This window comes from Diospyros lotus, chromosome 8 (assembly GCF_014633365.1).
Source record: "Diospyros lotus cultivar Yz01 chromosome 8, ASM1463336v1, whole genome shotgun sequence".
In the NCBI taxonomy this organism is placed as follows: Eukaryota; Viridiplantae; Streptophyta; class Magnoliopsida; order Ericales; family Ebenaceae; genus Diospyros; species Diospyros lotus.
In genome coordinates this window covers 33,983,963-33,999,384 of record NC_068345.1, presented here as the reverse complement: position 1 = coordinate 33,999,384, position 15,422 = coordinate 33,983,963, and the positions used below count along the sequence as shown (strand labels likewise).

The window sequence follows — 15,422 nt, the reverse complement described above, 5'->3', positions numbered from 1 at the left end:
CCAGCACACTCCTTAATCATGCATAAATTCATGCGTTATACCGATTGAACAAGAGATGTGTGATTGTTATAAAATAAGAAAGTTGAGGGGCATGATTATTATGAAATTGAAAGTTAAAAGGACATGATAGGTCTAACTTGAAGTTGAGGGGCTAAATAACCAAATTGCTGAAGTTAAGGAACATTTTTATGCTTTTTGCCTAAATGTGTAATTAAGCAGTTTAGTTTACAGAATCAAAACCAAATTCAACTTCTGCTGGTTCCATACCATACATAAGACAGTAGTTGTTAGAGCGATTAGACGAGTGATCGAAGAAGTAAACTCCGGAACAGAAAAGTAGCTGTTATTTCCAGCATAATATTTCACTGTTCCATAATGTAAATATCACAATGCCTAAATGATCCTAAAGTGAGTAGCAGTGATCGGCTTTACAGTCATAAAATAATTAATCCATATGTAGTCTCATGAATTTTTTTTATTTTTTATTTTTACAAAATAACCTCCACCATAATTAACCAAGAAAAAGCAACAGATTTTTCTTACGCAGTCTCAAACGGGTAATGGATGGCCTCACTTTCGCTTTCACAAATTGCTTGGGTTTTCCGGTCCTCCTAGTAGGTTCATTCACCACCCCTCTCTTACTTGGAATGCTCTTCGCTCGCTCTACATACTATGGAGGCAGGCGGATCAAGAAGAAAGTCAAAATGCAAAAGGATCCCCCAAAATCAGCAACAGCATTCATTACCCGAATCACAACCCAATATCTCCAATTTTCATTGTTCCGTCCCAAGTAAAATTCCAAGAAGCCGGCGGCCAAACTACCAAAGCCTCGGTTATTTGCTTTTTCTTCGGATTAACTTGAGCCGTAACCTAAATTCTCCCACTTAAAGGGGGCAACCCTTCCGATATCTGGCTGGCCTCGTAAAAACAGGCAGACACATACACAGACAGCAGCAATGGCGAGGATGGAGTGCATGTATGGCTGTTGAAGGAAGCCTTGTAAACCAGGCACCCTCCTGTTGTACCTTGAGGCCACGGCAGCACACGTAGAACAAGAGATCTGCCCCCGCTTGAATTGGGAAAGTCCTTGTTGCTCTATCTCAACTCCCATAGATACAGATAATTGACCATTCCTTCGGTCAGCAAGCTTACGAGCCACCAGCCGGTTGTAGGAGTGGTGATTCCTCATCAAGGCATAGGCATGTGGAGACCGCCCATTTGCATCCAGAAGGGAGTTCCAGCAGTGCAACCCAATCTGCGTTGGAAGACAATCAATATATGAGAGGGAAAGATACCTAGGTACATTAAAATCACATGCCTTCAATTATTCCATTCCTTTATTTATCATACAATATATACTATTATTGCTGTTAATTACTGTTTTGGAGAGAAAGGAACACAGCACCACCTTAAAAAAAAAAATGAATTTTAAACTAAAACTTCGTAAAGCCCTGAAAAATTAATGTTGCCCCATCTCAGGGAGCTTCAACGAAGTTGAGAAAAATTCAGGGGCAGCTAAAAGGATCTACTTAAAACCAGAGAGGGACTAAAGAGCAACAAGTAAAACCAAAATACCTCCTGCGGGTCACTTGTTAAAGCATCAACGATATCATCTGAACTGGAGGTGCAAGCAGCTAGATGTAGAGGTGTAACACCGCCAGGTCCAACAAAATTTGGTGGGAAAATGTACTTGGAGGTACCGTTACCACTGAGTACAGAGTACCGAATGAGCAAGTCAACCATGTTCCTGCACCTTCTTTTAACTGCTCTGGTCAGAAGGTGAATATCAGATAGCATCTCTAAAGACTCTCTTGATGGCTCCCCGCCTTCTAGTAGAATGTTCAGGAGGGTTCTAGCCAAGGCACAACAGTCCCTTTCAACGGAGAATACAAACAAAAATTTGAACCGAGCAAGTGCATAATCAGGAACCTCGGATTGCAAACAGTCTCGCTTCCTCTGGAATAGCCATCCAAGTTCATTTAAGAAGTGCAGTACCTCTCGCTTTGACTGGGATTGCCCATAATCAGGAACATGATCCTCTGAAATAGTACCATGCATTTCGGCACCCTCATCAAATTCACGCTCAAGGAGTCTCAATTCGTCACAGATGTTAGCATTGGCTATTATCACAGGAAAACTGGTGCCTGTCAAACCATTCTCGACCTGTTCACATCATTAGAAGATGCTACAATTAATACACTCTACTCAAATTTTTTGAACTTTTACATGAAATATGAAAAGAGATCAATCACATTCAAAGTGCTACCTCAATGAAACAGCGACCAAGTACACCAGGAGGCAACCCATGAATTTTAAAACTGACCGACTTTATCTCATTAAATGAAGTTTCATCATTCGCTGGTTCTGGAACTCCTGATAAGTAACCACCCATATGCGTGATGTGAATCCTGCACAGTAATCAAAAAACAAACATATAAGATATAAGTGTAGGAGAATGCAATATAGGTGCTTCCAAGAGAACATAGTTCACATACTTGGTTCCAGGAATATTCAGGTTTCGTCCCCTCAAAGAAAGAGAGGTCTCTTCCCCACCTACAACTGCCAAGGGGGACACTAACGTTAACTCTGGGGAGTGCCAAGCTCTCCAAGATTTACAGATGCGAATATCTCCTGGAGATTGAAAAACATACATCAGGCAATTTCTAGACATGAAATGACGATATTAAAAGATCAACAAACTTAAAAAAACCATTTCTTTCTTTTCTTTTTTCTTCAATTTTTGTTTGGTAGATCATACAATCTAGTTCCTGAAGAAATTACAGGAAACTTCTTGAGGCAGAGAGTAGCAGTTTGAAACCTTTAAGACACTAAAGGATACTGACACTTACCATCCTTGTGAGAAACTAACTGCCTTCCTGCATGAACAAAAAACCTTCCATTTCTCCAGAAGTCAGTATCAGAATTGTAAACCAAAGAATTGACATGCTGTAGAAGGTTTGCTTCAAGCTGCAAAAATCACACACCCAGTAAATGGTAAGTCTAACAGTCCAACAAGTAACAGTGAGCCGTAGTAACACAATTTACTTACTTGCTCCCAAGCAGAAGATGACATCAACATATAAATGGATAGGACCACACAACCAGGCTTAATGTAACTCTCCATTTCTGATGGACTGTAAGAAAGCCAATTGTAGACCTACAAATAAAGGCAATAACAAGATTAGGTGGTCCAATCAGTTACAATGGAACCAAAAAATTAAAAGTATCACCTGAGTTCGCAATGTTCCAGGTAATTGGCTGGGGTCCTTGCCAAATAGTTTGAATATTATCCTTCCAGTCCGATCCTAGGGTCACAGTATATCCTAATTAATTGCATGACAGACAGGAAAAGCTAACCGAAGTACAAAAATAGAAAACATTGACTGGAATAATCAGCCCATGCAAATGGTACATGCAGGTAATTACCTGCACATCAGCATTGAAGCTAGATGGTGAGTGATCAGACCCAGAGGAGGACATGGACCCTGCCTGGTATGGCAAGCCTTTAAATGAAACATTACTAGCACCTTTATTTGGCCGTCCAAAAAGCTCAAGAGATGCAAAGCAACGATTAGTATTACTGCCTTCAATATTTCCACTAACTTCTCCACCTGTCGAGATCCTCTCTGCATCAACTTCTCTTGTGGTCTGCATTGGAAAAAGTTGTTGCACAACAGTTGGAGAAGATGAATGCGATGTCTCTTCAATGGGATTACTGCTGTCAGAAGAGAAGTACTTTCTTGAACGCCCCAGTTTTGTTGGGTGATTATCTTCAGGTGAGGAACCAAACAGCTGCAAAGGTAAATTTGCCCCAGAATGTTGAACTTGGTAAACTGAATCCTCAACAGGAGACTGGTAAGTTGAACTGCTACTCTCTCCTCCAGCCGAAGGAAACTCAGGAGCAACTTCCTTTCGTGTGTGAATATTTAATGCTTGGTCCCTACAGGCCAGCTTAAACTTATCTGTATCAACATCCTGGTTGTTTCCTTCGGACAGAACTGCAGGGGGATCAGGAGGAGAGGCTGGCAGAGTGGTCGACATGACAGCAAGTAAATCCTTGGTAGGGGGAAAGGACATGTTTCCATTCAACCTGCTATGGTTATCTGAAGATGCTTGTTCAGGAATGGATCTACTTATATTTCCCAATGCAGCTAACTTTGCTTCTAAATCAAGTGGCAAACGCAATGAACTTATCTTGCTGAGAATCTGAATGATTTGATCCTTGCTAGGTAGCGATGACCAATTAGTGCTTTTAACCTCTTTGTTCTCTGGGTTCAAGATACAAACATTTTTACTTTAGATAAGCATATATATGGTGGTGGTGGTGGTTTTGTTTTTGTTTGGGGGGGGGGGGGGGGGGGGGGGGGGGTGGAAGTGTTAAAAATCAATCTCATAATTCAACTAGTTACCTTGTGCGTGAGCTAAAACTTTTAGCAAATTAACTATATCTAAATCCGCATTGCCAGTTTTATTATGGTCAACAGAGGGTAATATCTGCGAGGAAACACCCTCTGTCTGAGTTTTTCTCCTTCGCCGGTTATGCCCAGCAAGCCTACGCCTACAACTCCGTTTCCCCTCATCAAACTCAGAAAGAAGATGAAACCTGAAAATATGGTAAAGAAGATTAACTGTTGTTTTAAACGCATAATAATAGCAGCAATAGCTTCCATGGAAGTAGCACTGAATAAGGATAAGACAAAATTCTGTTGGAAAACAAATGAAAGTCAATAGACATGGCTAAAAAGAATGGTACGCTCATGCGTGTATCTGAACTTAACTGAGTAAATGGCACCTTCACCAATGAAGGGTTAAATGCAACTACACCTCTTGGGCTTTAGTGCTTGTACAGATGAACCCACTATCATAGAATAATCCCATGTTGCTATAAATTGCTATTAGTGAAATTTTAAAAAGCCAATAGTGCCCGTATTAGATTAAAAAAAGGAGACAACGAATGTCATAAAAAATAATATAATTCACAATAGTTCTTTTTTGTAGCATATTAATAATCAATGTATAAAATGTTAATTCACTACCAATAAAATATAAACAATCAATACTTAACAATAAAGCATGCAATTTTTAACATATAACAATCACCAACATAGAACAATCAATTTGGGGGGGAGGGGGGGGGGAGCGTTTGGGGTTGGGGTTGCAAGGGACTTTCCGTTACTTTGCGAGCTGTTCCCACAACTTAAACCTATGACCTTCCAATCATAAATGAGAAACTTTATCGTTGTTAACAAGAGTTTGCCCCATCAATAAAAAGAGCTTTAAAAGAATAAACCGAGCAATGAAATAGTTGCTGTATATACTTCAAAGCAATTATTGCATATGTTTTAGATACTGAAGCAAAAATTGTTATATATATGATGCTAGAAACATTTAATCAGGTATAATAATATATAACATGCATGCAAATTTGTAGGCTCTAACTTAACATAGTCATCCAGTATCTCAACAAATGCTTAAAAATTTTGTAGTAACTAAAAAATTGCTAGACTTTTATTTCTTAATAAGAAATAGAAAAAAATTGCTAGACTTTTGTTAAATAGATATCTTATTAAGAAATAAAAAAAAATAAGGAGAAAGATTTAAGAAAATTCAATTAATAACTTTTGAAATCAGCAAAATAGAAATCAGACTTTCGGATTTTCACAAAGGGGAAAAACGTGAGCTAAAGTTATTAACTTTCTAGAATAGAACAAACTTTTAAATAAATAAAATGAAAACATTTCTTAATTTTCAAAATACAATAACATATATTTTCAGATAAACATTTTCACAAAAATAGAGAAGGCAGATTTTGAAAAAACAGAAACTAGAATTTTAGGCTAAACTTATAGTGATACTCATAGCTATTATCTTACAAATCAAAGTAAAATACCAAATCACCCTTAATATTACAAGTTGGAGATTAAAGTTAGTAACTGGAGTGTCTATATAGGTCTTTTAAAGGTCATGACAAAAGGTTATAGACGTAATGAATCCATGAATAACAGAAGAAGCTACCAAGAACTCAAGTCATCAATCATTTTAAACCAATCTACTGCTAAGTGAAATAAAAGTAAATAGAGGAGGATTTAAAATAGTCTACCTGCTGCACTGTTGGCAGAACCTTTGCATCTGTTTTGCTACTAATGCTTTACTTGATTTGCTGTGAGTCTCACAAACTTTATGCCGGCGATGATAGTCCTTAGCATTTGCCAGGTTTTCCTGGCAATCATCAACCTGACACATCGGATAGGTGCGCCCAGCAGGAGATCCCGATCTGACTCTCTTATTGGGCTTTGACATTCGCTCCTCCAAAGAACTCAAGCCCCCACCACCTAGGTTCAACCGAAGGGTCTCATCCTCATCATCTAAACCACTTTTCTTCGATAATGAAGGAACCCCACCATCTTCCCTGTCACTTATTTGCTGTTGTTCAGACTGCACTGAGTTTGCATTAGCCCCAAGAGGGAATACATCGGATTCCAATGGTTTGGCAATGAACCGGACACTGTCCCAGATCCAATTCTTAGAGTTCCAGTCGCCTGCGGGGATTTGAAAACCGGATTCCCCCTGTTGCAGCTGGTAATTTGGCGGCTCAAACAATAAATTATGCTTCCTCTTTGGTATGGCATGCCCCTCATACACAAGAGGCTGGTGTGCAAACATCGGAGAGGCGATTCGGGCACCTACCTGTTCCATCCCTCAAAAGTTCTCAAAGTATGATGAGCCTACACATTTGAAGACAAAAATCAGCAGAAGTTTGTCATGCCATTAATCCTATGTTCAGTATTGTAGTCCTAAATTGATCTACAAATATGGATTTAGAAACGAAAAATCAGAGAGCACAAGAGAAAATAATTGCAACAAACAGGATAACTAAGAGGTGACAACACGACAAAGTTAGAATAGAAAGTGGAGTGGCTAAAATCGAAAGGGTATGGGTATGCACTATAATTAAGCATGAAATTCTGCTTCAATTTCTTTCACAGAAAGAGAAGTCCAATTGCCTAAAACTGTTTGGACCTTCTTATGCGCAAGGAAACTACCCAAAATAAAAAAAATCAACAATAACAATGAAAGTACCTTCACGAGGGGTGTTCAGAGTCAAAGAACTCCATTTGCCTCTTTACTCAAACCAACTCCCCTGCCAAATCAGGTTTTCTGCAGGATCTCCAACCCGATCGAATTTCTTTCGCAGCAGTCAAAAAGACAAGAAAAGGGAATCAGATTCAGATCGCAGAGACGACGGAAATCGAGAAGGCAGACAAACATCGGCAGTAACAAACCGAAAACTCTTGCCGGAAGACGGATTTTGGGGGGCGTGAAAAAGGTCTTGCTCCGGCCGGCCGCCGACCAGATGGGGAATCAATGAGAGGCAGGCTTCCGAATTGATCTTCGTCTCTGGAACCCCACTTTTTTTTTTTGTTGTTTTAATATTGACGTGGGCTTGTCCGTTGTACATGCGATACAGAGAGAGAGGGAGAGAGAGAGAGAGAGAGAAAAGCGAGCAGAGACGGTGCATATAGACTACCTTACTACTACTGGAGGGAGTCGTACGAACTCTTTCTTTCTTTCTTTCTTTCTTTCTTTCCATTCCAACCTTCCTTTTTCAATTTCAATTTCATTTTCCTCCTTTAATCATCCACTTCTCTAAAATTCTATTTTTTAAGGCTCTAACGACGTCTAAATCAAACCTTAAAAACTTTAAATTTTTACGAGGTTTATAATAATAATATAAATAAATTCACGCTTTTATACGCCTAACTACTCTCACCCCTCTTAATTATAATAAATAAATTAATTGATATTAGAGTGATAATAATATTGGCATCAATGTCAAATTTCCAAACAAAATTACAAAATCATACTTCAAACTTAAAACCAACAATAATAACTCATTTAAGATAAATATAGTTTTAGTTTGTGTGTGTGTGTGTGTGTGTGTGTGGAAGATGACCACAATAATGATAATAATAATAATAATAATGATGATGATTGGTTGTCATTAATTGGAAACAGTGATGAGAAGGGAGGAGGGCTAAGAGGATTAGTGGGGGGTGGCATTGCCAGCTGTATAGCAATTGGGAGCAGAGGGGGAGAGAGGAGAGGAGTACAAATGGACATGTGAATGTAATATATTCCCACAGCCACAGCCACAGCCACAGCCACAGCCAGAAGCCAAATAAATGGAAGAACAGAACACAACAGACCCACACATCACACGCACGCAAACAGCGGAATTACTAGTACTATTAGAGCCGACGACACGAGATGAGCAGTCCCATCCATCAATGTCCATTCCATCGTACCACCTCCCCAACCCCAACCTTCTTCCCTTTCTCCTTGATTTTATAGTAGGTTATAATAATAATAATAAATAAATACTCTCTCATACCCGATTTCCCTTCAAATTAAATTTGACAAAAATAAGCCCAAATATTTCTAAAAATGTTAGAGATCTTTCTTGCTCAAATTAAGGATCAATTTCACAAAGTCATTTTTAAAACTAACATCAATTTTTCTTAAGCTTTAATGCCACATGTCAGTTTGCACCTTAACGTTACAAAATAATTATTAATTTTCTTAATTACTCAAAATACTCCCAGTCCCCCTCTGTCCCATCTCGTCCTCATTCTTATCAAAAGAAGCCAATTGACTTATGCTCCTCTCTCTTCTCTCATCTTTTCCTGTAAGGGCGCCCTTTCATCACTCTCCTTGTCAAAGAACTTCACATGAGATTTTCTTCCTCTCTACCATCCTCTGGGGTCCGTTTGTACCTTACCTTTGGTAAGTTTTCCTTGACCCCGTTTCTTTTGCACAGCATTTGTTCCGTGGCATAATAATTTCATGTTTTGTTGCACATTTTATTTGTTCGCGTTGGTATATATATATATATATATTGTGTGGGATACATATTTGAGATCTTGTGTAACGACTCGTTAGTTAGTGGGTTACGTCGTTTTATTATTATTATCATGTGTGTTGTATTTTGTTAATAATTGATTAATCCTTTTGATAAGATATATGTTTTGTTTGAAAAGTAAGAAATTATTAGTATTATGTGCCCTTATGCTAAATTTGGATGACATCTGACGAGCGTATTTTTAATACATTAATTATATTTTTATATAAATCAATAAAATGTAAGTTTTTTTCATTTATATTTTCTCCAATCAATTATATAAATAAGTTTCTAGATATTCTATGTAAGAATCTTATTCTCAATGTGTTGACATTGTGTGACACAATTATCTGATAATAGAATTTCTTAAATTATTCCTAGTCTTTAGATTCTTTGAATGTAGATTTCGATTAATCGAGTATAGATTAGCACAGAGGTTATTATCTAGTTCGGTATGAGAATATCGATGTGAGAATGGTGTGTCACGCATTATATGACATGAGATGTCGCTAGTAAACTTATGGGTGGTCGTTGGCGAACGATCAGCTGAATGTGACGTCGATAACTAACCACATGGCCTGGTGTATAATGGTCATGTCATCAGATTGTGATGGTGCATTAATCCCTAGACTTGAACCGACACGTGTTTTTGTGTATTGGTATGTGGTATTTGTTAATGAGTCAAACCATACAATTGGGATGTGGAACCTTCATCTATGTGCTTCCATATTACTAATATATTGAGATAGGTGTTGAGAATAGGATATATCGCCCTTATTGATATTTGATGGGGGTGAACATCTTATGTGATGTACTATTAATGACTAGACAATCCCTGGTCATGGCATATTGAAAGTCAAGAAAAGTGTTTCCTGAGATGTTATCTAATCACATTAATGAGGTCAAATACATAATTACTGAGTTTGTGAGTTTGTCACTCCACGACTCTCGCTCAATCGGGATGTTAAGTGATGGAAGGTTATAACATACAGTAATCATCAATTGTAATAGATTCACTTGAAGTGAGATTTTACTGTTATCTATATTGTCCTGAACTACTACCAGACACTATTCAAGAACTCTCGAAATATGGTCAAGATTTGGAGAAGTTTCGGTGATGGGTCAAGAGGTTAATCGATACCAAAAAAAGTTTCGGTATTATCTAATTGCTAGGAGGTAGTGAATCTAGAAAGTCACACACCATATAGTATTGTGTCTCTAAAAATGGTTGGTCAAAAGTTAACTTTACACCCCCATACCAATAGTGCATAGTAATAATGCATAATACATAATGTGAAATTAATTATTGATTGTAAGGCGACAAATTGCAAATAGTGTACAATAAATAGTGTATAGTAAAATCAATTATTGATTGCATAATAAAATCAATTATTGATTATATAGTAACCAAAGGCGGACCTGAAAAAAAATGAAATTGAGAGAAGAAGAAAAATGGGAGGGGGAAATTCTTTTAAAAAAAGGCAGAGCCCTCTGCCTCTTTCTCTCTCTCTGATTTTCTCGCACTATTTTCTTTTTCTTCTTTCTACTTTATTTGAAAATATTATAAAAATTATACGTGTAATTGTTACGCGTATAATTTTAAGACACGGGTACTGGTGATACGCATATCTTTTGTGTCTAACACAAGAAAATGTGATTGAAACAGTACCCTACTGCATACTAGGTGTGGACAGACTAAGACCAGCACAACGTAAAGTGGATACGATTTCAGTAAAAAAAATATTTTTTTACCCCAACCTTACATTAGACAGCAGGTATATATTTATTTATGTATTTAATTGTTGATTATGCGTATTGCTTAAATAGCTAAGTTATAATGGCGTGTATATTATATTTCATTGTGTGTATCTGATACATGGTAAAAAAATTATTTTTATTTGTGCCATCGTACTAGTAATTCCTTTCATTTATATGGGCCCAAATACCGTATACGGACATATATGTATGTATTATTTCTTGTATGATGTGGTGAAACATAGTATGGGCGCACTTAATATACCATGTTATTCAATATTGGTTTGATTCATATTGCTTCACGTTTCTTTTAAATTATACTTATTGAGTCTTGTGACTCATATTTATTTTTCATCATTTCAGGTAAAGAAAAACCTATAGAAAAGGGCAAGGCCAGTAAAACTTGATTCTCGTGGGGTGGTGATATGTACAGAACAATTTTGATTAAAAGATTTTTGAGAGTGTTTTTAGCATAAGGAAAAGACTGTTTCATTTTGTTATGTTGAACTCAATTGTGTTTTTGAAATTTGTGGACGGTTAAACCTAATGAATTTATTAACTTGAATGTGTTTTAAGTATTATTTTAACTTCTAATAATGAATAAATAAGGTTGAAAATGTTCTTTTTAATTGAGTTGTATTCGTATAAATCTTTTTGAAGGCTTCTTCTCAAATTTTCTAGTAGTGAAATTTTTGAGAGCGGGATCGCCACATCTTGAGACGTTGATATTAAGAGTAAGAGTGGTTGTCGACGTGAGATCAATGTAAATGATCTTTTGAGACATTGATACTCGAGTGTAGGGGTCGTCTATTCAGAATTAGGGCATCCTAAGTCGAAAGACCAAAATGTGAAGATGTGAATTGGAGGTCTTGCATTCATGGCTTGAATGTTTGGAAACTTACCGAGCTTGTGAAGCTCACTGTTGCATCTCCATTATTTTAAAATTCTCAGGTAGAGGCTGTGAGTCCAAAAGCATTAAGAGACTATTATTTATATTTATGTGATTGAGACATCTTGATGGTTTGTAATTGTCATATTTGACGTATGACTGTATTTTGATACTATTGTTTTGGATTTGGGCAGTTGTTATCAATCTATTATGTTTTAAAAAATATTTTTCTCATAAACTAATTAAATGTCTTACTAGAAAATGATTTTTCTACAATTACTTATGAATTTTCTCATCAACTCTAGCTAAATAATCTAAAATGAATTAATGGAAATTATAAATGATATTAAAAATCATGAAAAAAATCACATGATGTAAAAATGAAGTATACTTTAGTTTAATGTCCCTACAAGATTTGTATTGTCGACGTTCAGAATTAGTCGATCGTGATTCATAGGCCCGCAATGAGGAATTAACACACAAATGTAGAGACAAAGAACAGATGAAGGCGAATGAAAGATCATGCAATACGCATGAGGGTTTTTTAAGTAATTCGACTAGAACGATGCCTACTCCACGATTGTTCTTTGAAAATTCTCACAGAGTCACAGTATATTATTTATAGTGAAGGATGTTTATAATTGCATAAAATTCAAAAGTGGAAGGATGACATCAGGAAGACAGAATGTCCCTATCAATTCTATAAAATCGGGAGTAGGCTATGTATTACCAGGGATCTAATTTACCTTAAATAAAATAGGTGGGTCCTTGTCTCCGATCATTAAGTAGCAATATTACTATGCGAACTGAATGGTTAGGCCAACGAACTAGAAGTATCGTTGGGAGTTCGCTTGGTTGGTCTTGGGAGCTCGTTAGGGTTCGATTGGTTTTGTGGTCTAAGATTGGCTTTTAGCGAGGTGTGATCTTATTTTGACAAGTTCAATTTTGGGTCTATTGGGCTTCGGGCGATTGACCCGATTTATTAGGTCAAGCCCAACTCATAAAAAATAGTGCAAGAAATACGCATGATATGTATAAAAAGGTCTCTCAATTTAGTAATGATTGTTTGGTACATCAATTGACTTTTAGCCGATTAAACCCTCATAAAATAAAATAAAATTTAGATATATTGTACTTCATTGAGTAAGCTCTCTAGTGAAAGTATCGATCGTACAAAAAGATAAAAAGTTTAGTTACTAAAATATTTAAAAGATTAAAGTGTATCACGACAACAACGTAATAGTAAATAGCCAAACTTCATAAAAATTTCTTAAAAAGTGACCTTTGCGATTGACATCTTTTGTGGTCCTTTGCGATTGGTATTTTTTTGCTCAATGTTGATTTAGAAGTGTTCTAATCGTGATAAAGATGAAGGTTTAGTCACTAAAATATTTAAAATACTAAAGTGTATCACAACAATAACCTAATGGTAAATAGTCAAATTTTATAAAAAAATTTGAAGAGTCACGTGTTGTCCTTTGCCATTAATATTTTTTTATTATCTTTTGCGGGTGCTATTTTTTGCGCAAGATTGACTTGTAAGAGTGTGTTTAATTATATTATTAAATTATAAATAATAATTGTCTAAAAAATAAAAACCACCCCACCCTCTTGAAAAATGGATTTCATTAAAAAAAAACTTTAAATACTTGTACTATACATATTTTTCATAAAAAAAATAAAAAATATTTGATTATTTTCATATAAAATATGTGTAATAATTACACATTTTCTATGATAAATATGTGTAATCAAACACACTCTAAGGGCCTGTTTGATTGCAACCATGGAATTTACATAGAAAGAAAATGAGTTCTAGGCAATTCAATTGCCTAGAACTTATTTACATGGAAATTATGAAGTAAAAGTGTTTGATTGAATTTTATTTTCTATGTAATTTTCTCCCCAAAACCCACCATATCTGCCTTCTCCTATCTCTCTCTCTCTCTCTCCCCCCTGCCTCCCTAACCCAGTTCTTCGCCTTGCCATTATCCATCGTCGCCATCACTACCTTCTCCCATTGCCGCTATCGCTGGAGCAAGCATCGCCGCCAGCGCTCCCTTCTCCCATCGCTGGAGCAAGCATCGCCGCCATCGCTGCCTTCTCCCATCGCCGTCATCGCTGGAGCAAGCATCACAGCTATCGTTGCCTTCTCCCATCAGGACCTAGAAAATAAGAAAGCGCCAGAGGAAAGAGATGAGATCGATGAGGCGTTCGTCGACCGGATTTTTGACTCCAAGGAGGTGCTGCCATGGAAGGATCAACTCATTTTCAAAGCCTCCGTGCTAAGCTACCCATCTCTCTCTCTCTCCCCCTCCCAAACCCAGTTCTTCTCTCTGCCTTCCCCCCATCACCAACAGTGCCAGTTGCAGCGACTATCGTCGTCGTTGCCATCTTCGTTTCCCATCGTCGATGGCCGATCTTCATTGGCCATGGCTGCCATCGCCAACCGCCTTTCCCCTCCTCCTCACGACCGCGCTTCTCCTCTTCTTCTCCTTCGTGCCTCAGCTTTTCTTCTTCTTCTTCCTTGGAATTTCTTTTCCCAGCCTCCCCCTAAGAATTGATTTTCCAAGCAAAAGTGGGAATTGGGGGTCACGTGATCAAAAATGAGAATTGAAATTACCTAAAAAATATTGCTAATCAAACACTACCAAAACTAGAATTTACATAGAAAATGGCTATTTTCCATGAAAAATATGCCCAATCAAACAGGCCCTAAGTATTTTAGTAGTGGTCAAATTTTTAAGAGTGTAATATATAATTTGAACGTGTTAAGAATTAAATCTCAATTGAATATCGGGAAGTATTTGTCTCAGGTGAACTACTCTCCTATGGAACCCGCTCTCATATTCAAATATGAAAAATAAAAATTATATATATCATAAAAAATAATATCCCATATTTTTTTATTTATAAATTGAAAATAAATGGCAGAAATTACAATATGGGTTTAAACGAACAAAAAGTGATGAACCGAGATCTGGTTCATGTTCTTCATTCTTCATTCCATGGAAACCAGATTTAGGTTCAATTAAAATTTCGTGTTCCTAATTCTTTGTTGCGTGAAACCCAAATCTAAATTCAATCTAAGTGTTGTGATTTTCAGTCTTCATGATTATTTGTTCCACCACCTAAATTTCAATAGAGAGAGAGAGAGAGAGAGAGAGAGACTATGGAGGATGAAAAATAAAATAAATAAATAAGTTGGTGGTAGGTATCGCTGGCACTAACCACCATTAGTGGTCAAAAATGAACCCTAGCATTATTGGGGTTCATGACCTTCCAGCCATTGGTTGGTAATTTTAGAGAGAAAGGAAACCTGCAAAACCCCATCTTCTTCTCTGCTCTATAAATTTCATCTTCTCCGGATGATAAAAAGGCAACAAGCAACATCGACACCACCTTTGCAATAGAGTGAGATTGCTCGGACAAAAAATTTAGGGTGTATTTGATAGCATTTAGTTAGGAAAAAATATTTTTCAATTTGTATGAGAAATAAAAATCAACTCTTAAATAGAACTTTTCATAAAAAATAAAGCAAAACATGTTTCAATGATCATACCATGAAATTTAATTTTATGAAAAATACAGTATGTTAAACAATAAAGATAGAATTTAATTTTTCGAATGTAATTTTTTTTATGAATTTTTTATACTATGAGACGCACATTTACTAAAGTAATAAAACGGTGAGGAGAGAAAAGTTAAAAAGGTATTTGAATAAGTTCAAAAATTTTAAACATTAGCAGGGAAAAAGTGAAACTAATGTAATAAAATCAATAAAAGTCTATGCCATTTTAAAAATAAGAGATATATATGTTTTTATTTTAATATCGTCCCATCATGAGTACCTCACCTATTAGTTTAAGAGTATGGTGA

General features: G+C 36.5%; 1 protein-coding gene across 2 annotated transcripts; it reads right to left on the bottom strand.

The window, feature by feature from the left end:
• Positions 1 to 317: 317 nt before the first annotated feature.
• On the bottom strand, positions 318 to 7,511 carry LOC127807817 (squamosa promoter-binding-like protein 14). 2 transcript variants are annotated; one of them, XM_052345939.1, is made up of 12 exons: positions 7,284 to 7,511; positions 7,081 to 7,186; positions 6,101 to 6,725; positions 4,410 to 4,603; positions 3,427 to 4,268; positions 3,231 to 3,305; positions 3,050 to 3,157; positions 2,850 to 2,967; positions 2,496 to 2,631; positions 2,267 to 2,408; positions 1,576 to 2,163; positions 318 to 1,255 (listed from the first exon to the last, which is right to left on the bottom strand). In XM_052345939.1, the coding sequence occupies exons 3-12, from the start codon at positions 6,694 to 6,696 to the stop codon at positions 854 to 856; spliced, it is 3,201 nt and encodes a 1,066-aa protein (XP_052201899.1). In that variant the 5' UTR covers positions 6,697 to 6,725; positions 7,081 to 7,186; positions 7,284 to 7,511; the 3' UTR covers positions 318 to 853. The 2 variants fall into 2 exon arrangements, with proteins under 2 accessions (XP_052201899.1, XP_052201898.1); XM_052345938.1 differs by having other exon boundaries at positions 7,081 to 7,511.
• Positions 7,512 to 15,422: the final 7,911 nt, after the last annotated feature.